The 24,551-nt window shown below is 44.1% G+C and overlaps 1 protein-coding gene across 1 annotated transcript in view; it reads left to right on the top strand.

The window, feature by feature from the left end:
* LOC142301760 (granzyme A-like) overlaps positions 1-19,041 on the top strand; it is a 51,933-nt gene extending 32,892 nt beyond the window's left edge. Inside the window, exons 4-6 of the mRNA XM_075342784.1 lie at positions 9,171-9,315; positions 9,410-9,676; positions 18,706-19,041. Coding sequence (XP_075198899.1) covers positions 9,171-9,315; positions 9,410-9,676; positions 18,706-18,864 — 571 coding nt within the window. The 3' untranslated portion in view covers positions 18,865-19,041. The remainder of the gene's footprint in view (positions 1-9,170; positions 9,316-9,409; positions 9,677-18,705) is intronic.
* The last annotated feature ends 5,510 nt before the right edge of the window (positions 19,042-24,551 follow it).

The following is a 24,551-nucleotide window of genomic DNA, read 5'->3' as shown; positions in this document are numbered from 1 at the left end:
ATTTGGCCCTGTCCAGCCTAAAAATAGCAGCTGGCAGCTGCCCCAGAAGTGGCGCATCAATTAGAAGCGCAAATTCTGGCCCTGTACCCAGCTCTTCCCGTTGCCCTGGTGCAGTGGCAAATGGGTTAATATATGGTGTTAGTGCCATCTGTTATTTGACAGCTGGCATCAAGCTGTGGTATTAGTGGTGGGTGTTTAGCAGATACCCCCATTACTAATCCATTAGATAAAAATGGTCAAAAATAAACAAAAAATATTTAAAATAAAATCCCCTAACACAAGCCCTCATTTACAAATTTATTTTAAAAAAGAAAAATCCTTTAAGTTCCATCGTAATCCACAAGAAGGTCCCACGACACTCCTCCAAAGTGAACTTGACATTCTTAACACGAGAGACGTATTAAAGAAAAAAACAAGAGACACCATCATTCACCAATTTATTACCCATCAAAATCCTAATCCAGTCTGCCTTAAACAATATGGAGGTCTCATGTCGTTTCTACACAACTGTCCCAGCCTTTAAAGAACAGAATGTTCCCCATAGGCAGGAACAGCAGCCACTGCTAATGCTGCTCATGCTGTGCTGTGTGAGAACCATGGCAGTGAATCACGATGACCTCTTGAGGGCACTTCAGGTAACAGCATGTGGGTCACAGGGTAACATTTGAACTGCCGAGGGAAGTGACAAGCGGTGACATCATTAGTTCACTGCAGTTCATTGTCGCGGTTCTCACGTAAAGTAGCGTGAGAGCGGGTGGCCATGATGAGCAGTGACATCATGAGTTCACCGTACGTCACAGCCTTCCATTTTCACCATACTTGTGTGAGAACCACGGCGGGCAGTGAGCTGCCGTGAACTTATGATGTTACATGCTACAGTGTGACCCACATGCTGTGACCTGCGATGCCCTCATGAGGTCATTACAGTTCACTGATGTGGTTCTCACACAGCACAGTGTGCTGCTGGCTCTGCCTATAAGGAGTGTTCTGTTATGTTCTGCAACTAGTCAAGGGCATAATTAGCATAGGGACCGCAAGGTTTATGTCATTTTTTTTCTTTTAAACATTCATATTAGTGAATATCGTTATACAGGGCTGGTTAGAGAGGGAATTTGGGCATACAGGGATCAATGATTCTGGGTTGGAGAGCATAGGAGTCCTGACAGGTTCCCTTTAAGGACCATCTTCTACTGGTACAGCTAACATCTCTTGGCAGTGATTCTGCTGTGTTTGGACCTCCACTCTTGGTAATGGTACCAAAAATTACTATAAACCATACATCTATAAACTAGTTCTTGATAGTTTTATTACATGTGTGTTACATGGGATTTGTTTGACTTTTGCCTCAAATGTCTCTGCATACAAAGCCATTTAGGTGGGAGCTGCTAGGGCTGATGGACACTTTGGTGCCGTGAAAATAACATCATAATGGTGCTACCTCTGTTCCAATGGAGAATGGTGAAACGAAAAGTCTGCAGTGTTTACCAAAGAAGCCAGCTTTGGTTCTGAAATGTGTAATTTCAAACAAATACAGTTGTCACAAGTCATCTCACAAGTCATAAGTGTGAAGTTTCCTTCCACAGGTGTGAAGAAGACAAGTTCACACTGAAGAAGTCATCACATCAAAAGCTCATGAAGCCTTAGAAAATATCTATTTCATGTCAACTACAATACAATTTAAGAGGCCCCAATGTAAAATGTATAATGAGGTCTCCTCAGATCACTCATTTACATAGGAATGATACCTCATGTAACCCATATAGTAGAGCCTTTCGGAATATCTCTCTTTCCTGTTCCCAATATCTATTACAGGTGATGTGTTCTTTGTTGAACTTTATGCAAAATATGTCAACCAACATCTAGTCTCCATGAAGTAATGAAGGACATCCCCTAGCATCTCCTTTCCCTGAAGAGCAGGTGGTGGCAAGGAAGATACATTCAAAACCTTACTATTGTGTACAGTGTTGCTAGCTATACTTCCCAGCAGTACAACAAAGTAGTTATTAAAGGGGTTCTCTACTACTTTCATGCTCGTGACCTATTCTCAAGATACTGTATGTGTGACGCCCTGGAAAAACCACTTAGTCACAGATAGGCCCCCGCATAACACCCTTCCATCACTTAGGAAACACACAGCCAACCTGAAACCCTAGTCACCCCCCCTTAGGGAAAGATAGACACACCAGTGGGCGGGACCAGGCAGTTGGACACGCCCACCCAGGGGTCTAGACAGCCTGGGGCGGGAAAGCAGTTGAGTTTAGTTTTAGTTCAGTTTGGAGTTCGAGTGGAGAGGAGTGTGGGTTGGAGTTAGGTGTAGCTCCAGCAGAAGAAGTTCAAGTTGAACGATGCCAGGGTCGGAGCCCTGGTGCCTTGGCTAGGAGGCAGATGGTGGTCTCCGTCAGCAGATGGGAAGACGGTTCGGCAGATCCGAGGTGGACAGGGTTGTAGCCCGCCGGTACCGACACGGAGAACTGACCCGGAAACCGTAGCACAGAGGGGGTACTCGGATCCAGAAGCCAGGACCGAAACCAGCCGCCTAGCTAATTAACTGATTAAGGCCAGGATTATAGGTCCTGTCCCACCCAAAGTCCCTAAGAGAAGACAACAGCCCACCGATAGGGATAGGAGGCCACCGCCAGCGCCCATAGATCCCACGGGCAAGCGTCTGCGGGCATGGCTCCTTAGGCCACATCCAGCCGGGAGCAGACTCCTGAGATCCAGACCAGGCAGTCCACCATACAGAAAACAAGTGCAGAGGAAAAGGACAGTGACCACCAGCCTGGGTTTGGCACCTGAATGCAACGGGCCACGGCGGCCGGCCACCAGAACCTTAGTTTACCAAAAGACTCGTGTGGTTCATTTACTGTGAGTAACCAAACATCCCCCTGCTTGTTCAGGCGCGCCGGCCCTCGCCATCGCTATACCCTGCACAAAGACACTGGGTCCCGGGGCAACCATCCCTACCCACGGAGGGGTTAACATCCAGCTGCCACTACATCTCCCCCAGATGCCCCACAACAGCAGTGGTGATGTCCCACCTCACCACACACCATGGGTGGCGTCACGAACTTAATACGGCTTAGCCCGTACATCTACATCCCCCCTTTTATTCGGCGTGTCCGCGCAACCCCCGGATCCGGACACCCTTGAGCCACTCCCCTAGAAGGTCCGGATCCGAGCAGCGGCGGCTGCTGGCACGGGGGCGGCACATATGTCATAAATATTAGATCTGTGGAAGTCCAACACTTGGCACCCCCACCAATCAGCTGATTCCAGTGATGGCCAGATGTGATCAACTATATAGTGGCCATGGCTGAGTATTGTACACCTGCCCCTATTTGAATAAATGGGAGTGAATCTACATTTCCCTAATAAGACCACTATGGGGATGATGTAGCTGTGTATTTCCACCCTCCAGCTTATCACATCCAGTTGCTGTCAGACCAGAAAAGGCTGATCAGTGGGGGTGCCTAACCTATAAATAGGTCATCAACAAGAAAAGACATTTAAAGGGAACCTGTCACCGAAAGTTTATAATACTTACCTAACAGTCGATGCAGAGTAGATTAGTCAGATGGGCATCTCAGGGCAGATCAAAGTGCGCCTGCGCAGGACCTCAATGTCGGCTAGTGTATATGACGTAGAACGCATCATCCACACTAGCTTCAGAAGGAGGAAAAAAATGGCCGAAAGAGGAGGCACGGGACCCGGAGAACGGAGACGCCCATCTGACCAGTCTGCTCCGCACCTACCGTTAGGTAAGTATTATGAACATCCGGTGACAGGTTCCCTTTAACTGGTTCATTGAAAGGCTGATATTTATATCATAAAGATGGTGGGTGTCACATGATAGTACAGATAGTGGCAGAGGTCAATCTTAGTAACGTGTTTCAGAAATAAAAAATTTTCACCCTTAGAGATGATACCTGTTTGTGCTTACACTTTTTACATAAGGGTGCAAATAATCAGACTTTTAGCCATTCTGAAAAGGAAAAACCTATGCATGCAAGAAATTTATGTCAATGGCAAAGAAGTACTCACATCATAGTAATTTGTTTTAGTTAGTTAGACAAGATGAAAATAAGCAACTTTGAAATTGATTTGCTTTTGTATCTGCGTTCAGTTTCCTTCTATGAGAGCTTTTATCCTACATAGTGTACAGCTGGATACCAAGGAGTTCAGTCACCAGAGACATGTCGCATATGCCCAGTAGTTACATTCCAGAAGACTTAAAGCTGGGTTTACACACTGCAACATCTCAAACGACATCGCTGTAACGTCACCGGTTTTGTGACGCAATAGCGATGTCGTTTGCGATGTTGCAGTGTGTGAAACACATCAGCGACCCGGCCCCTGCTGTGAAGTTGTAATCGTTACAAATCGTTCAGGACCATTCCTAGGTCCTTTGTTTCCCGCTGTGCAGCATGCATCGCTGGAAAGTTTCAGCGTGTGAAAGACTTTGCAGCAACTTTGTTAGCAACTTCCCTTTCAAAAGGCTGCTTATCAACGTCCCCAACAACCAGCTAGGTCACTCTGCAGGTCTGGATCGCTGTTGCGTTGTTGGCCAGGTTTGCCTGTTTGACAGCTCACCAGCGACTTAGCAGAGACTTAGGGAGGTCGCTGTTACGTCACAAAACCGGTGACGTTACAGCGATGTCCTTTGCTATGTTGCAGTGTGTAAACCCAGCTTTACTCCTTACATCCTAGTAATCTCTCTCCAACCCATTGAGATATATATATACACACACAGCAGTTAGCTGCTCACCTTCCTTCTCTTCCTCTCCACTTCTGTTAGCATTCTTATCACTTCTGTAGAATCACTGCAGTATCAGCAGTTTCTAGAGCAGTTCTCCTAATCACAGCTCTCACTTTCCTGAGCTGCATGCTTAAGGCCCCGTCACACTAAGCAACATCGCTAGCAACATCGCTACTAACGAACAACTTTTGTGACGTTGCTAGCGATGTTGCTGTGTGTGACATCCAGCAACAACCTGGCCCCTGCTGTGAGGTCGTTGGTTGTTGCTGAATGTCCTGTGCCATTTTTTAGTTGTTGCTGTCCCGCTGTGAAGCACAGATCGCTGTGTGTGACAGCGAGACAGCAACAACTAAATGTGCAGGCAGCAGGAGCCGGCTTCTGCGGAGGCTGGTAACCACGGTAAACATCGGGTAACCAAGAAGCCCTGTTCTTGGTTACCCGATATTTACCTTTGTTACCAGCCTCCGCCGCTCTCACTGTCAGTGCCGGCTCCTGCTCTGTGCACATGTAGCTGCAGGACACATCGGGTTAATTAACCCGATGTGTGCTGTAGTTAGGAGAGCAGGGAGCCAGCGCTAAGCATTGTGTGCTGCTCCCTGCTCTGTGCACATTTAGCTGCAGTACACATCGGGTAATTAACCCGATGTGTGCTGTAACTAGGAGAGCAAGGAGCCAGCGCTAAGCGGTGTGTGCTGCTCCCTGCTCTGTGCACATGTAGCTGCAGCACACATCGGGTAATTAACCCGATGTGTGCTGTAACTAGGAGAGCAGGGAGCCAGCGCTCAGTGTGCGCTGCTCCCTGCTTTCTGCACGTGTAGCTCCGTGCGCTGGTAACCAAGGTAAATATCGGGTTGGTTACCCGATATTTACCTTAGTTACCAAGCGCAGCATCTTCCACGCGGCGCTGGGGGCTGGTCACTGGTTGCTGGTGAGCTCACCAGCAACTCGTGTAGCGACGCTCCAGCGATCCCTGCCAGGTCAGGTTGTTGGTGGGATCGCTGGAGTGTCGCAGTGTGACATCTCACCAGCAACCTCCTAGCAACTTACCAGCGATCCCTATCGTTGTTGGGATCGCTGGTAAGTTGCTTAGTGTGACTGGACTCAAAGGCCCTGTAATCTCTATATGTAAATATAGTGATATCAGTGAGTGTAGACTCAAATCAAGAACTGACAGACCTTTAATGTGTAGTACGAGGATGAAGCTGTTGGATCAGAACTTTCAATCAAGGAGTATTTCCTGTCCCTAAACCAATCAGGTAGACTGTTTCTGCTTAAGAGACAACTTGAAAATACCACTTTAAGGGTTTCTATTTTAGCTATAGAATGTCCTGTGTTGTTGGTGCTACAATAGTCCAATAGTTATAGACACAAACTTTATATTATGGCTTTTCCAGTGGAGCATATAATTGGTGTGTGTGCTGTCCGTGTGGGCTAAGGGCCACACTCAGAGTCCAGGTGGACCTATTATAACCACTGTGCCAGCGCACATGGACAATTTTCCAAAAGGAAAATCACAGCATGTGCTACTTTGGTCCTTTTGGACCAGAATAATGCATTCAATGAAAAGCAGTTCTGGCACCTGTCCACAATGAGGATGAGCACACGGTGATAGTCATGTCCACAATTTGCTGCCACAACTGGACCAATTTGCAAAACAGCTGACTAAACCCTCGCTTAGATGGTTTATCTCCAATAATGTTATCCTTTGTGGATTTCCAGGTATTTTCATATTATTCTTCTAATACATCCCATTATGAGTTTTATACTGTGTGAGTCTCACTGATATCACAATTAATTGGTGTACCAACATTTTCAATTCTAACAGTTTCACTCTAGACAATTACCTAGCTGTGAAGTCAGCCTCTTTTTCATAGTCAAAGAATCTACTACAATTGCTGCATATTAACATAAATTGGTTCTTGGGAACATTTTGCAATCATCTAAGAAGGTGACAACTAGAGATATACCTCTTAAGGCAAAGTCTCACTAAGCGACATCGCTAGCGACATCGCTGCTAAGTCACGTTTTTTGTGACGCAACAGCGATCTTGCTAGCGATGTCGCTGTGTGTGACATCCAGCAACGACCTGGCCCCTGCTGTGAGTTCACCGGTCGTTGCTGAATGTCCTGGACCATTTTCTTCAAAGGCGATGTCCTGCTGGGCAGGACGCATCGCTATGTTTGACACTGTGTGACAGGGTCCCAATGACAGCAGAGATCGTTATACAGGTCGCTACTGTGACCTGTATCGTTACTGAGTCGTTGGTAAGGTGTGACTGTGTGACATCTCACCAGCGACCTCCCAGCGACTTACCAGCGATCCTTATCAGGAAGTATCATTGTCTGGATCGCTGGTAAGTCGTTGTGTATGACTGGGCCTTTACACTCAGTTGGTTCATTGTGAGTGAAATCCACTCCTCTTATGCCCTTGGAACTCCAAATTAATGATTTGTTTTACAAGCGCTTGGAGAAATCAATGCAGCCCAGCCCAGCATGGTGTACTGAGAGTTTGTAGTTTATTACATCATGTGACCAGCTTATATAGTATCCCAAACAAAGAAATTACCATGCACCAATCAGAGCTACAGGGGTGTGTATAGAAATTTGAAACTTCCTCACCCATCAGTGTTAGCTGAACCCTATGACATCATTCAATTATAAGACAAGATGGTTTCTATAGAATACAAAATGGCTTGTATTCTTTTACACATCATTGTATATACAAGTAAATAGCTGACCATTCTGTTCATAGATTGTTAGATGTAAAAAAAAAAAATTGAGCTTGTGGTTTACTAAAATTAGGTGTAAAATGTTCATAAACTAATTTTTATTACTATTTTTAAATTAATTGTTATAAGGATATTTTATTCCTCAAAAAAAAAACAGTTGTGTTTGGTAGATTTGTGGCACCCCTGCGGTTCTGGTTGCCACAGGGTAGAAATTGGTGCAACACACTGACATCGAAGAGACTCAGCAGACTCTGGCAGACCCATCAGGACCATAGTTCTGTCAAGACATCTCTGGAAGACCTGGACTTTACTGGGCCCAGGCCTTGGAGCGGGAGCTCAGCCAGGGTACCTAACTGCGGAGGGGGACACCTTACAAATAGGACTCTCACTCCTCTCTCAAAACACCGGTGGTGATCCCTTACTGAATCTGAGATTGAACGGAGACCATCACAGCAGTGACCAGTGTGACCGGGCTGGCAGCTGAAGTTGAGAGTAAACTACACCCTGAACCCGCAGAGACTGTGTTGGTTTATCCTTACCGGCGCCACCGCCCAACGCTTAGGCCTAATGACCATTATAACTTTCATCATCCACCCGGGACCCACTCCGCCTGTGGGGAGCGACACCATCCCGGCTGCTGTAACACCTGCCCCGGCAAGGAATCCTGCAACGGCAGCTACTCCTGGCTGCATACCACAGGTGACGTCATGACAAACTTTTCCCAATACTGCGCTTCTCCCACCGTTAACTGTACACCTCAGGGCAACGGAACCTGGCAAGGCCAACCTGTGACAACGCCTGACCCTACCCGAAATAGATAGCCCGGTGATGAGTAGATTAACTGCCTGCCCCGTGGGGCACTACAGATTCATAGAACCTATTTGCTGCAATTATTCATAGAAGTACCTTTAAAGTCAGTAGTGGTAGGTGTGGTTTTATGCTGAATTGATTACCAATAGAGCTCAAATTAATTCTTCCACTCTCTGCTAAATCTGCCCCAGTCTGCACAGCAAAGCTGAGAAAACAGGAAATGTAATTTTATTACGTGTACTCTACTAGCCAGTGGGTAAACTTCAGTATTTCAAGATTTTATCTAATACTGTAGCCAAAATTTATCAAGACCAGTGTTGTTAAGCAGGCCTTGATGAGGGGGTGGGGTAGAGGGCGAGGCTCCTGATTCATTGGAGACGCATGCCTGTTAATGAATCAGGAGCATCTGACTAGAGGTGTGCAGCTCGTCAAAAATCTTATTCCATTCCTTATTTCTAGCATACAAAATGCCACCCATTGTCATGAATTTGATGAGCAGTTGACGCTATCCCACCATCCCACCCCAGCGCCGCCCACTTTACTCGAGCTAAGTAAAAATGTATGGGAACGCTAGAAGTCACAAAATTTTAACGCAGCCTCAGTTTGCACCAAAATTTTGTGACTTTTCAAAGTTTTTTATGACAATATTCTGGGATAAAAACTTTGATACATCCGGGTCTTTGTGTATAATATAAACCTGGTCTAAATAATCTGTGGTTATTTCGTTATGCCCTCCCTAAATCTGTACATGGATTCTGTGAGAGTGTTTAGATGAAAAAAATTGTTTCCTAATTGAACATTTATCTAGTTGTTTGATAATCTGCAGAATAAAAATGTTGTTGATTTAGATATGAAATTTTAATCCCATTTATATAGAGATAAGACGACAACCATTGATCTTGGGGTTCACTCTATTAAGAATACTAAAGACGACCGAAGACAGCAATTCAAAGTTCTGAAAAGAATCTCACATGAGAAATATAATAAAGAAAAACACATTAACAATCTCCAGCTTGTGAAGGTAACTATCCTGCTTAGAGCTTTAGTCTATAATTGACCGTACAGCGTAACATTGTTGGAACCAGCCGGTCACTGATATCTGTCTCTGGATTTAGTTGTCAGGTAAAGCCAATATAACGAAAGCCGTCAACACTGTTCGTTTTCCTGAGAAGTTTGATGACGTTAAGCCCGGCAGTGTCTGTACTATCACAGGATGGGGCAAGACTGACAACAAAAAACCGAATAATGCTGACAAACTGATGGAGGCTAGAGTCACCATCATAGATCGGAAGACTTGTGCGTCCCACTGGAAGCCGGAGGTGAAGATTACAAAGGACATGGTGTGCACCATGGAGAAGGATGCTGTACGGGGGTTCTGTAATGTGAGTATTGGATTTCTATATTGGTAAATCATTTATGTGAATGCTAGTCTTAAAGAGGTTGTCCTCTATGAGAAAGGCTTCTTTGCATTCTCCATGCTTGCATTCTACATGTTATACTTTAAAGGCAACCTTTCATCCTCCAAAATGCTTTTAACCTGCAGATATTAAATAAATCTGCAGGTTATCAGCAGTCTAAAGCCATACGGCGACTGCAGTGAAAGCCCAGCTACCAGGAGGAAAAGAACTTTAGTCGCTGGTGAAAGCACCCGATCCCGTCGGTTGTGCGTCATGGGCAAATCGCTGCCCGTTGCACACAACATCGCTAGGACCCGTCACACGTACTTACCTGCCTAGCAACGTCGCTGTGGCTGGCGAACCGCCTCCTTTCTAAGGGGGCGGTTCGTGTGGCGTCACAGCGACGTCACACGGCAGCCGTCCAATAGAAGCGGAGGGGCGGAGAGCAGCCGAAAGAAAGTAACGCCCACCTCGTTGCAGGAGGACGCAGGTAAGGTGTTGTTCCTCGTTCCTGGGGTGTCACACGTAGCGATGTGTGCTGCCTCAGGAACGACGAACAACAACGACGTCCTGCAACAGCAACGATATTTGGGATTAGAACGACGTGTCAACGATCAACGATTAGGTGAGTAATTTTGATCGTCAGAGGTCGTTCGTACGTTTCACACGCAATGATGTCGCTAACGAGGCAGGATGTGCGTCACGAATTCCGTGACCCCAACAACATCTCGTTAGCGATGTCGTTGCGTGTAAAGCCCCCTTTAGTGTTAAAAGAAAAATTAAACAAAAAGGTACACATAATTGGTATTGCCAAGTCCGTAACAACACAATCTATTAAACTGTCATATTATTTATTCCATATGGCTAACACCGTAAACAAAATAATAAAAAACATGCTGTGAGATTCCTGGCTCATCTTGCATGCACTGCTTACTTGAGGTCTAGCCACAAATTTTCAATGATGTTCAGATCAGGACACTGTGAGGGCCATTGTAAAACCTTCAGCTTTCACCTTTTGAGGTCGTCTATTGTGGATTTTGATGTGTTTAGGATTATTAACCCCCGTCACACGTACTTACCTCCCTAACGATGCCGCTGTGGGCGGCGAACATCCTCTTCCTAAAGGGGGTGGGACGTTCGGCGTCACAGCGAGGTCACACAGCAGCCACCCAATAGAAGAGAAGGGCAGGAGATGAGCGGCCGAAACACCCCGCCCACCTCCTTTCTTCCTTCCTCATTGCCAGAGGGACGCATGTAAGCTGTGTTCGTCATCCCCGGAGTGTCACACGTAGTGTTGTGTGCTGCCTCAGGAACGACGAACAACCGGCGTGCATAAGGAGGAACGACATTATGAAAATGAATGAGCAACGATAAGGTGAGTATTTTTGCTCATTAACAGTCGTTCAGAGGTGTCACACGCTACGACATCTCTAACGATGCCGGATGTGCGTCACAAATTCCGTGACCCCGACGACATATCGTTAGATATATCGTAGCATGTGACGGGGCCTTAAGCCATTCTCTTTTCAACTTCAGGTAAAAATGAAAACGACAAACGTCCCACAAAAAAATAGCCCTTAATATGGCTCATTCTGAAAAAAATAAAAAAGACTGTATGAACCACTCATTATAATGAAGCAGATGAAGTCACTTTGGACTCCTTCTGGTCTCTGTTTCGGCGGTGTACCATCAATTTAGGCATCTTTTTAGTACATAAGTATGGACAACCACAAAAGTGGGAACACCTAAAAAAGATGGACACCACCGGGACAGACACCAAAAGGAGCACAAAGAAACAACAATTTTTGACAACATATACGTAGAGATGAGTACCGAACATGGACTTTTAAAAAAAATCAGTGGCCGAGTTCAGAGTTTAGTGGTGTATGTATGCTAACCACTCAATCGAGCATCGCTGTGCTTGGGTACACTTAGTGCTCGGCCAACTGCTCTCACTGAGGATGAAAACATAACTTTCAGAGCAATATGTCCAAAAAAACCTTTCTGCCCTCTCTCCAGAAATGCTTTGGTTATAGCTGGCTGTATGCACTGGGCACAAAGAAGAAACTGCCCAATCATTAACTTCCAATAGGCAATGGAGTTAGAGCTCTGGGATCAAGCTCAGATGAAGCCTGAGTCCCAAACTGAACTTTATCTAAACTCCCACTGAATCCAGCGAACCCAAACTTCCGCATGTCCACTCATATCTACATACAAGGTATCATCATGTTCAGGCGAAATTGCCTAAAAAATCATGAGGTTCGTTTTCTCCTATTATCTATTGTGAAAATTACAAATGTGGAGCTAAAGCAACATTTTAGCATAAAAAAAATGTAATTTTTGTTTTCTCATCTACACTTTAAAAAGTTCTGGGAAGCACTTATGGGTTCAGAGTGCTGAACACACCCATAGGGTTTAGTTTCCAAAATGGGATCACTTGTGGGGGGTTTCTGAGGTTTAGGCACCTTAGGGGCTCTGCAAATGCGTCATGGTGCCCACAATCTACAGAATATCACAAAAGTGAGTACACCCCTCACATTTTTGTAAATATTTTATTATAACTTTTCATGGGACAACACTGAAGATCTGACACTTTGATACAATGTATCACTACTACCACTACTACTATACAAGCTGCATTTCTGACAGCCCCAACAACATCTGGGAGTACGTGGCTGAGGTCAAGAGAAAATGGCACCTTCCGGTGTGGGTCCTGCAAATTCTGTAAATTCATTTCCCCCTCTAAGGATTTTCAATGTGTAAAGACAGGCAGAATATATACAAATAGAAATTTTGCCAACTGCCGGACCCAGGGTGTCATCTACTTATTCAGCTGTGGATGCCCCAAAAATTATGTAGGTAAAACAAAAAGGCAGTTCAGGGTCAGGATAGGGGAACATCTTGGAGACATCCGAAATCAGCGTGATACACCAATTGCACGCCATATAAATTTGGAACATGCAGGAAAAACGGAAGGTATTAGCTTCAAAGCCATTGAAACAGTACCTGAGCCAGAAAGAAAAGGGAACTGGGATGTTCTCCTCTTACAAAGAGAAGCGAGATGGATCTTCTGGATGGGCTCAGTGCATCCAGAAGGCCTAAATGAACAGATTAGTTTCACGCCCTTTATTTAAACAAAACCAATTACTAGCCACACTATTTAGGGGTACTATGTCTGTAGTGGACGCCCCCGTTGCTTATACTCACCCATAAGATTTTATGGGTAGTAGTTACAGTACCTAACACACTAGTAACTAGTCATTTTATGACTGATTGCATATATAAATAACATACTAATCTCCCTCAATTTGCTATATTTTGATAGATTCATTCTATCAATATACATGTATCTACACTGGGTGTCTCAATGTAACAGTAAATTAGGACTAATGACCCCGTATAACAAAAACACTAAGGCTCCAGGGCCTAATGACCCATATATATTAGGGCATCACGCTATATTAAATTATAATCTATCTTATAACTCTTTATAGATGCACCGGTATTTCCCCTTTAAAACGGGAACAAATCTGACACTGCGCATGCGCAAGTACGGGGAACCTTTCCATCAGGGAACCATTATTTCTCAGACACAGGGAAGAGAAACATGGTTGCACATCACCCGGTCACATGATCGGGTGATGACGCGTTCCTAGCACGGGGAATCAGAGGTAATGGAGGAACGAATGGCGTAACGTCACTTCCGGTTCTCCGGATTATGGCGCCAAACCCTGCTTTAAATGGGGCGTCCAGTCTAGCTAGGCTAGCGGTCAGCAAGCACCGGACCTGGGACCCTCCAGACGGACCTCAAAAGGTAGGACCCCCTATACCATGTGGAAATACAGGTTGAAGGATCTAAATAGACCAATATATTCTTTCTATATATTTTAGATACCTGCTACTGGGGACCTCCGTCACCCCATTGTGGGATTTTATCCAGGTATTTGATTATGGTCATATCACCAATCCTGGGATTTGGGGCATGGTTCTTAACTATGACACATACTAAGCAGTGTATGTTTTCATATAGGTCCATGATTGTAGCAGTCCCTGCCTATTAATGCAGGAGTCAGCACTGATCCAAAGTGGTATTACCACAGGGTGACTAACCATCTGGAAACATTCAGATCTAAGTAAGGTAGCTCTACTCCTTTGTACTTGTTACCTGTGCCTATATAATGTACACTATTTTAGTGAATCCTATTCCATGTGCCTCCCCTAAAAATTATAGGCTGCTGGTGTGAGGATCACAAGGGCCATTTTTACGAAGGCGTTGTGAACTCTCTGAGTGTCTATAGAGGAAAAATATATGAAAATTGGACTAATCTGGAACCTTAACCTAAGTATGTAACCATTGTTATACAGAAGATGTGTAAAATCAGTTCTGATTGATGACTATAAACAGCAGGATTGTTTTTTTTTGTTTCTGTTGATAGGGCCCAGCTATTCTGTGGGCATAATATAGACAGACTACGGATTAGAATACTATCACATGGAAAGGTAGAATCTGGAGAACTTGTATGCCTAGTGATAGGAATATCAGTCCGGGAAGGGTATTAACAAACTGTATATATCAATTTAGGTAATACCCTCATCTTGATACCGTTTGGAATATTCCAGCTGTGAAACAACATTTCGTCATCCCACTTATTTCTTAGAGTGGTGAACAAAGAACTGATTAGTACGGGTTAGTAGCGGTGTCCTGACATACAATTGACACCCCCATGAGACAATGATTGGATAATTAATGAGGGCATTATTTATTCTGTGTTCTTTCAGAATTGCCAAACGGAATATCCTTCCTTCAAGATACAGTTATAAAGCCCCTGATGAGCCCTTTGAATCAAAAGGGTGAAACGCGTCGGGCAATAATTGAAAAACTAATCGGGCATTTCCTGAATAACAAATCATCTTATATGCTTTCCTATCTGTATCTAATACTGAGCACACAGACCGACTGACAGTCGCTGACCCATAGGCCCCCAAATCCCCGTAGGTCATATGGTGATACAGACAAATTAGCCATTATTGACTGAGCACCTCTTCCTCACAGTGGTGTTACTATTGTTGGGGTTGATTCATACTGTAGAGGGATACACATGAACAGTAATAGGGAGGGCAACCCAGGGTCAGTCGTCGTGGAACGGGGGCGTCTATAAACTGTAGGACGCCGACCCCCGTAGAAGAGGTAGGAGAAAGGATAGGGTCAATTATCCTCTTTTTTCCTCCCTAATTTTTATGTAATTCATGTATGTATGTCTATTGATACTAATAAAGTAATATTTTTATAAAAAGTAGAAAAAATTCTAATGGTTTTGTCTGACTGATGGAAAGATTGCAATTATCTTTTAAGCTCTTGGTAGCATTAATTTCCGCTCTACTGAGATTTCTTCTATAAGACAAATTTGTAAAAAAATTAATAATTTTAGTTGAGCATTATGTAAAGAGAAAAAACTGACAAACTAATGGAAAAATTAAAATAGCATGATGCGTTTCGAACAAAGACGCTCTTAGTCATTACAAACTAAATTAACAAACGATGTAATATACAAATGGTATTAGGTTGGAGATACAACTAATGATAACAGCATGCCACAGATGTAAAATGTGAACTAATAAACACTAAATGAAAAAAATGCTTACATATATACAGAATAATATATTTAAATAGAGGTTAACTGATATAGAAAAGGTCATTTTTTTAATTCATCCCATGAGGATGTTTGGTATTTAAGTTCAAAATCCAAAATGCTTCATGAATAAGAAGGTTTTTTTTTTACCAAGTACCTTCCCTTTTTGGGAGAAACATTTTAGATTTCATATGTCCCCTGTAATGCTTGTCACTACCTTACGGGGTCGCATGAACGGAAGGGTAGTCAGGAGAGCCAGGGTTTGGTAACAGGAGGTCATGTATAATCATAAGGGGTAAACAGAGATGTAGTCAGGGCACAATCCGAGGGTCACAATACCAGAAGAGCACATAGTAGTAAAAAGGAGCAACAAAAGACATAGTCAGATAACAGTGCGGGGTCCAAGACAGGAATAGGGAGCGGGTAGAGGCAAGTCCAATAACAGTCCGAGGTCAGAATACCAAGATCATAATACTGAAGAGAAAATCTGAGGAGGGAAAAGGCGCAAGAAATAGGGTCTTACCCGGTATATGGGTTTAAGGCGAAAAAAAATGAATACACTCACCTGATCAGGTTGTGCCAGTCACAACCCCTGTGCAGACATAAGTGAGTGCTGGAGTGGTTAAGCAGCGGCCCCGTTAGAGAGAGCTATAAATGTTCAGAGTCAAAAAGACGGGTTTTTTTACCGCGCTATAAACCACAAAGGGTGTTTATATAAAAAAATTCTTTTATTGTAACATTCCTACGCGTTTCAGAGGCATGCACGCCTCCTTCTTCAGGGAAAAATATCATCCCCGTTAGAGAGAGCTAAGAGCACATAGTAGTAAAAAGGAGCAACAAAAGACATAGTCAGATAACAGTGCGGGGTCCAAGACAGGAATAGGGAGCGGGTAGAGGCAAGTCCAATAACAGTCCGAGGTCAGAATACCAAGATCATAATACTAGCAGACACACAAACTATGGCAACACAGCAGAGCCAGAGAATACAACTGACAGAGTTCTGGGGGAGCATGCTCAGTAATGAAGCCTAAGGCCTCTTTCACACATCAGTGATTTTGGTATGTATGTGATATTTTTTATACATACCAGAATCACAGACATATACAGACCCATTAAAATCAATTGTTGTGCGGACATATCAGTGATTTTTCACTGACCATGTCTCCGTGCTGCGTACACGCATGTCCCTGATTTCTGCACAGAGACATATCCATTTTTTCTGGCATCACTGATGTCCCACGGACCACACTATGATGTGATCCATGAAACACGTACCAGGAAAACAAGTACCTTGAAAATAAAAAGCTTTTTAAACTCACTCGTCTCCAGTAACACTGTCTCCGGCCGCTGCTCTCTGCTGCTTCCAGGCCAGCTCATTATTCTTATTCTTATGCATATGCATTTATGCACTACACAGTCGACCTGGAAGTAGCTACAGAGGGGAGAGAGGTGCGGCTGGAAATACAGCAGAGTCGGAGATTCAGCACCACGGACAGCAGGAGCTGGGACAGGTGAGTTTATCTCCATGTGCTATCACAGATTATGGATCACGGATAGCACATGTAGAACCCATGTGTATTTCACTGACGTGTGAAAGAGGCCTAAGCAATTACCCGAAAGATGGAACACCTGAGTAATCAGCACCTCCCAGAACCACCCTGGACTCCAGTATAGTGACCAAGCTGCTAGTTCATTAACAAGGATGGCGCCGCAGAGCATATCCAAGGGCAAGATGTTCTGCACATAGGAATAGACACACTGCCAGATCTGTAAGTACTGCAGTGCATCTCCAAAGGCAAGATGCTCTGCACAAGAAATGGACACACTGCCAGTTTTGTAGGTGCCGCAGAGCATCTTCAGGTCTGTGAAATGCTCTGCACAGAGAATCTTGACATCCCCTTCATGAAAACCACTGTTATTGTCTCTAATATTATTAACAACCTCATGTCTTAATAATTAATAATAATTAACATATAGCACTCCAAATAGCATAATAAGACACACTTATTGGACATCGATAGATGACCAAATTCAAGGAGTGACCCAACTTGCAATAAAAAACAATATTTATAACACATTAAAAATATTTTTTAGCATAAAGGTACCGAATAAACAGAGATACACAAGCAGGAAGTTAATTGAGTCCCTATGATAATCACAAATCAGTAACTGGGACATACACACCAAAAATCCAGATGAATATGTACTTTAAAGTCAAAGCCAAATATCATACATTAAAAGACAAATGCAGACTCTGCGGTTCTGGCTGCGCTATTACAGATAATAAAATTAATTTTCACCACTGAAAACCCCATGCATAATGTGTTCCCATGAGAATAAATAAATAAGTAAATAAAAGGGTATATGGATTTGGGGTCCTTCATGGAGGAAAAAAGAGGTGCAAAGGCATAGTATATTAAAGTCTTATAGAGTAGAGTAGAGTATTAGTAGTAGAGTCTTAAAGTATTATAGAGTCTGCACTTGTCTTTTAATGTATGATATTTGGCTTTGAGTTTAAAGTACATATTCATCTGCATTTTTGGTGTGTACCTTTATGCTAAAACATATTTTAATGTGTTATAAATAAAGATTGTTTTTTATTGCAAGTTTGGTCACTCCTTTAATTTGGTCATCTATCGATGTCCAATAAGTGTGTCTTATTGTCTCTAATATTAGCAAGATGTTTTGCTATGCATCTTTTTAAGTTGTGTATGGTGCATCCTATGTATTTCACGTTGCATTTCTAACAAGTAATTCAACATATCATATGATGTGAATTACAATTAATAAATTCACCAATATTATTACTTGGTTCATTGAGCAAATATGTGAGCGTTCCGTTTAAATGTGAAATAGGTCTACAGGTTTTATAAAATTCTTGAAAAAATTAAAAATAGCTTCTGACCTTTTAACCCTTGCAACAGCCTAAGAAAATAAAATGACCTTTGAAAAATGATGCAGGTGTAAAGAAGTACAGTATGACTAGCTTGGTTTAAAGATAAAAAAAATTAGAAAGTTTTAAAATTGCTAAATTTTTGCCAAAATTCCAATATTTTCACAGATAAACACAAAAAATATCGACCTAAATTTACCACTGTCATAAAGTCCAATTTGTCATAAAAAATAATTTCAGAATCACTGGGATTTGGTGAAGCATTCAGGAATAAAGTGACACTGGTAAGATTTCCAAAATTTGGGCTGGTCATTAAGGCCAAAATTGGCTCAGTCGCTAGGGGGTTAAAGTTAGCCTGTGGATCTCAACACATCGTAGCCGAAAAACAAACAACAGATACTGTATCTTTTTTTTTAGGAATTTTAAATAATACACAGAAATGTTTGCATTATTTAAGAGAAGTTTAATGAATCTGAATTTGTGCTTTGTAGGGTGATACCGGAGGACCATTAATTTGTGGAGGATTTCTAAAAGGTATCATTTCCTTTGGACCCATGTTGTGCGGGACTCCAAGTGGTGCTGATGTCTACACGCGTCTTACTAAAGACTACATGAAATGGATTAATAAGAAAACCATGGGAATACTATAATTTTTTCCTTCAGTGACATGAAGCCATAGAAGTATTCTCTCTTTTTTTTCTTTCTTTGTAAACCTTAACCATTTTCAAATATTCAACCCACATCTAACTTTTCTGTACTCTTTCATTCATGACAATGTCACCAAGGATGAGGCTTGCGAGTTACAATAAAATAACTGGTGGAACACATTTTTACAAAATTTGTGCTGTTAATTTAACTTTCTTCTATATACATTGTCAGTATAGGATTGGAGTAATTAGGACTACAAAAAAGCATGATTCTGAGTGTCATGTACCATGACTTGGGAATTAGTCAATGTTTTCATTACTGTGTACTGCCTTTCTGTTCCTAGACAGAAGCTTTGAGTTTCCTGTTATTTGGTCCCTTCTTCTTCCCTGTAGCTCTGTGATGTCAGCATTCCCCGCCCTTCTCCATATAGTGTTTGTATCAGCCATCTTACATATAACATTCTGTCTGCTCTCTGAGAAAATCACTTTTTACATGCTGATTTATCATTAATACAAGATTTTCACTTAAAACTTTCATCTTTTCCTGGAGTCTTCTTGCAATGAGATTGTGGTTGAGTTAAATTATCTGAGGAACCGGTATGAAAGTGAGTGCGGTCGATACGAACACCCAAAGAAACGGTCTGTTCAGGCACCATCGTGTCCTATGTATCCGTGAGTCAGAATACTGAGGGTCAACCATTCATCTGTGGAAGTCCACCTTTACTTGCATGGTATTATTTTGTTGGGTTGTTTTTTTTTGTAAACCAAATTTAATTCATTTGAAAAAGGCATCTCCAAATCCTGAAACATATATGGACATCTATGAACAATTAACAAGGACAGAAAGAATACCCCCCTTATTATATAAAAATTTTAACAGATGTCTCTATTACTCGCACTGAATATCCATATCCAAATATTAGACTTCCACGTAAACAGTTCCGTGCTAAATTTGCAGAGCTTTATACAAAAACCACATTATTACACAAATATAAATAGCAAAAAAAAGGGAAGGGGAAGAAAAAAAAAGGAAGGGAAAGTGTAGATAGAGAGGTAAAGGGAGAAGATAAAAAAGGAAAGAAGTCGAGTCTCGTCCGCATAACCACCCCAATGCAAGACAACACAAGACCTTCTGAAAAAGAGTTCTACTGACAAGAGGAGAGTCAAGCTATCCAATCTCTATGAGTTCAGCCATCCAGCCATGTCCGGGGAGTCCCAGAACATAATCCAGGGCGACCACATATCAAATACCTTGTCAGACCTACCAGAGGTCTGGCCTATGAAATCTTCCATCCTGAATATGTTGTTGATTTCCAACACCAGATCAGCACGTGACGGAGACTTTTGTCTCCAGTATTTCGGGATCAACCTCCTAACCGTGGACAATATATGTCTAAGTTAGTCCTTCTTGTACCTGGAGACAGAGAACTCCCCTAGTGATAGCTGTTATGATTCAGGGACCGGAGAGGATCAAATAATGCGGAATACCAAAAGGTAACAGAGTGGCTGGAAACTTAACGGACTGCAGACCTAATCCTGACACACAACTAACAGTAGCCGTGGGGTGTGCCTACGATGACCTGGACGCCTCAACAAAGCCGGAGAACTAAATAATCTCACAGCTAGAAATATAAAACAGCTAATCTGCCTCGGAGTAGTCCCCAAAGATAGATAACCCCCCACATATAAAGGCTACGGTGATATAGAAAAACACAATACAAATCCAGAAAGGACAGATTTCAGCAAAGGTGAGGCCCAAACTATCTTTATAGAAAAGGATAGGAAAGAGCAACTGTCTGCAGCCGTAAAAACCCTATTAAATATCAGCACTACTGATATGGAAAAATCCTGAGGTTACTAAACTTCTCCCCTACTGTACCAGCACTCAGATGTTACTGGGATCCAAAAACACTAATACAGATGAGGGATTGAAAAATACCAAGCATGACAAAACACAAATCTTGCAGAATCATGGAGCTAAGTATACAGACACTCCCAGCAGGGAATGATCCCATTCCACCAAGAATTCCACACAGACAAAATAGGAATCGTGCATAGTATCAAAGCAGAACAAGAACAAAAGGTGGTAAACAAATAACAGAGGTACAAGACCACTTATCTGAGGGAAGTTCTGGAAGTGAGCATAGCTAGTTGTAGAATGTCCTGGACACACAGGAGCAATTGACCACCAGCAAGTAACAAGAGAAAGATACTAAGTAAATAGCCCAGTCAGACCCTGATTGCCAGTCCTCTGCATGTGTGTCGCTTCCATTCCACACATCAACTGCACTGCCAGCACTGACCACAAGAGGGAGCTCTGAACTGGAAAACGTATTCACAACAGATAGCATTGCCATCTCCGGAGTATACGCCACAGTAAATAGAGATAGTTTGTTGGCTAGATTAATGGCTCCATCCTAATAAAGTTTTATTGGCGGACATGACCACCACACGTGCAGATATTTGCCCTTCTCCTTTTGGCATCTCCAGCATATATCCAAAGCCAGAGGAAACATGTATTTTGTTGTTTTTGGCTCCAACTAAACATCTAAATGGGTTTTCACTTGGTGAGACAGTGGAGAAACACCCACGCCGAGTGGTATGTAGGAGTCTTGTTATCTAGTGTTCTTATACTGTATAGGAGGGTTCGTATCTGATGCCTCCAAAAGAGCTTAGCTGGGGTCTATTTTACTTAGGGGGTTTCATGTGTCTTCATTATAGCGTGATGTGCACGTTTTTTTATGTACCAATTATGATTCACATGCTGTCGTCTGATGGTATGCACTCAATAAATGGGTAAGACATGGGGAAACAGTTTTTCTTTTTAGTTCCACCTTTAAAATTTCCCTAATATCTCATGAAATGAGGATCTTTATACATTGATCTACTGCAACCAAGAAACAATTTTTAAAACTGAACATGAGGTTCTTAGTTAACATTTTGATAAAAGTGTATAAACCCACTGCCACATCATAGTGATTTCTGTAGGTGGTCCCTACTCTATTAGGTCTCTGACCTATGATGCTTTGTGATTATCTGATCAGATGGATGTGTGACGCCCTGGACTAGTCAGGTCATCACAGGGTTCTGCACAATCTTTCTCTCCCTGTGCAGGGATAAAATCCCCATGGTTCTGAGTCCCTATCTTGCAGTACTGCCTCCACCAGCATTCACAAATCCTAGTTGCACCTCTCACCACACCCTGTGAGGCACATCAGTGGGCTGCTTAAGCTGGAATAGGGCAGTCCACCTAGGAGTCAGACAGATTGGTGGGAGGGGGGAAGTCAGCGAGGGAGGAAATGAAGCAGAGCTGACAGTTGAGTGCAGTGGTAGCCCTTGAGCTGTGAGGAGCTTGGAGGATGCTGAGAGTTGGAGCTCCCAGGAGAGAAGCAGACTAGGTCGCAGACGGTGGTTTGGACCTAGAGGAGTCGGACCCCCGGTAGCAGGGGATTGGAGCTAGTTGCCTGGGACCTGTCTTGGAGGATGGTCAGCAGCCTGAGGCTAATCACTGGTCCGGGACCGAAGACACGTCGGGGTACACGGACCCTAGGTTGGGGAGAAGCTTCAGGCGACCCCGCAATTAACCTGCGGAGGACAGGGCCTCTATGGACTGTTCCCTCGAAGCTCAGAGATAGGGGGCACTAGCGCAACGAGGGGAATAGGAGGCAGGCCCGAGACCACCAGGCAGTACTGCAGGGGACGGCACCCAAAGACTTGATTTACCACATTGTCAGCGTCTGCTTTCTTGCTGAGTGAGTACCTGATTAACCCCTGCGTCCCGTGAACCTGCGCTCCCCCTGCACTGCACCACACCATTCAGAGTCCCAGGGCCTTTCCCTACCCATGGAGGGTAACGTCATCTAGCTTCCCCACTCCATCACCCCGGGTACTCCCTATTACCGCACACCACGAGTGGTGTAATGAACTATATATCTCGCCTGTATATACCCCTTCTTCATTCGGGTGTGACCCCTTAGCCCCCGGGTGCGGAGACCCTCGAGCCACGAGTAGCAACGTCCGGATCCGAGCAGTTCGACCGCTGCTGGGGTGTTACAATTCCCAAAAAAATGTTGGTGTCACGAACTGGATTCGGACAGGACCCAGTAACCTGGGTGACGTGCTCCTTTAACGTCCAAGCTGTGGTGTCAAAATCCCGTTCCCGCCATTTTCCGCCATCTTTGGCGCCAAAACGCCATCTTCCAGACCAAAAGCGCGCAAAGCTGAAGCCACGCCCTTCGTCCTGAGAGTGTGGCCAGAACCAGAAGTTGCCAGGGGTCCCAAGCGCGAAAGTGAGTGGCTGGCGAAAACCAAGGGGGCGTGATGGGAGGAAGCAGCAGAAGTGAAGCAGGGAGCCAGGACTCTGCCATAAAGTTCCTGGGCACCGCAGAGGCAAGATATCGGAGAAGCACGACTGTTCAGCTGAGAATGCTCTGCTCCTGGGACAGCTGCCTGGATTGAGATGTGGAGGGCGGCCGCGGCGGTGCGGGCCCAAGAAAGAGAAGCCCTGTGCGTGGAGCGGGTAAGCAGAAACCCAGCTCCAGTTGACCCGGCCAACCTGGCGGCGGAGTCCGATCTGCCCCTGGCCACCGCCATTGCCCTGTCGTCTTCACCCTCGCCCACAGCTACCCCCGAGGCACTACCCGCAACACGAAACAACGAAAATGACCAGACCGTAAACCCCGGTCAAATTGTCCCGGTGACGATAGAATCAGAACCGGAAGAAATGGAGGAAGGAGATTCAGGTTCCAGCACTCTGGAGGCTGCCTGGGTGCCAGGCTTTGGAGGAAACGGCTATCGAATGTCACTGTCGTCAAGGGTAGTGCAAGAATTAGAGATAATGGAAGTGGAAGAAGAGTCCACTTCAGATAATGAAACACCAGCCAACACCATGGATGTGGTGGTCCCCATATGATACCACTATGTTTTACCAGGGCACATTGCCAGAGTGAGTCCAGGAGGTGCCCGACACTAAGGGACCGGAACTTGCAAGTGTGTAAAGAGTTGAAAATGGTTGTGTGGACTGTCACCTTTTTTGAACGTTTTCCAGTGTTCCAAATGGAGAAGGCTGTCGGGGATCGGCTGAAGGGTCCCTGATGGAAGGTGACAGGAAAGTTATGCTGCAAATAGACTGTGTCATCCTTGCTGAACCTTTTTCCATGCTTTGTTACAGGAAAAGGGCCATCAGGGCCTTGGACGGTGCGGTGCTGGTAGATGGCACCAGGAGGCCTTAGTGGGGGTTGGCACAAGAGGGTAACGGCTACCAGGTTACTCAGGACTGTTAAAGAGTCGACTTTTATGCCTCCAAGGCCTTCAACCCTTTCACGGAACCAAGTTGGAAGCAGTGGACTTCAGGTTGTTTGGGTGGCGGGTTGAAGGGAGAGGGACAATGGGAATGGACCGTCGAAGGAAGGTGCTGCAGTGCAGTAGGCTGAGCTACCGACTATCACTACAACCGGTAGCGTTCCCATGGTTCTACCAATAAAAATGAACTCTACAGCGGGCTTTACACGCTACGATATTTCTAGCAATTGCTAGCAATATCGTACACAAAAGCACCCGCCCCTGTCGTGCATCGATATCGTGTGATCACTGCCGCAGCGAACATTATCGCTACGGCAGAGCCACACGCACTTACCTGGTCGACGGCGTTGCTGTGACTGCCGAACAATCCCTCCCTCAAGGGGGAGGTG

This window comes from Anomaloglossus baeobatrachus, chromosome 1 (assembly GCF_048569485.1).
Source record: "Anomaloglossus baeobatrachus isolate aAnoBae1 chromosome 1, aAnoBae1.hap1, whole genome shotgun sequence".
In the NCBI taxonomy this organism is placed as follows: Eukaryota; Metazoa; Chordata; class Amphibia; order Anura; family Aromobatidae; genus Anomaloglossus; species Anomaloglossus baeobatrachus.
This window is presented reverse-complemented; position numbering and strand designations above follow the sequence as displayed.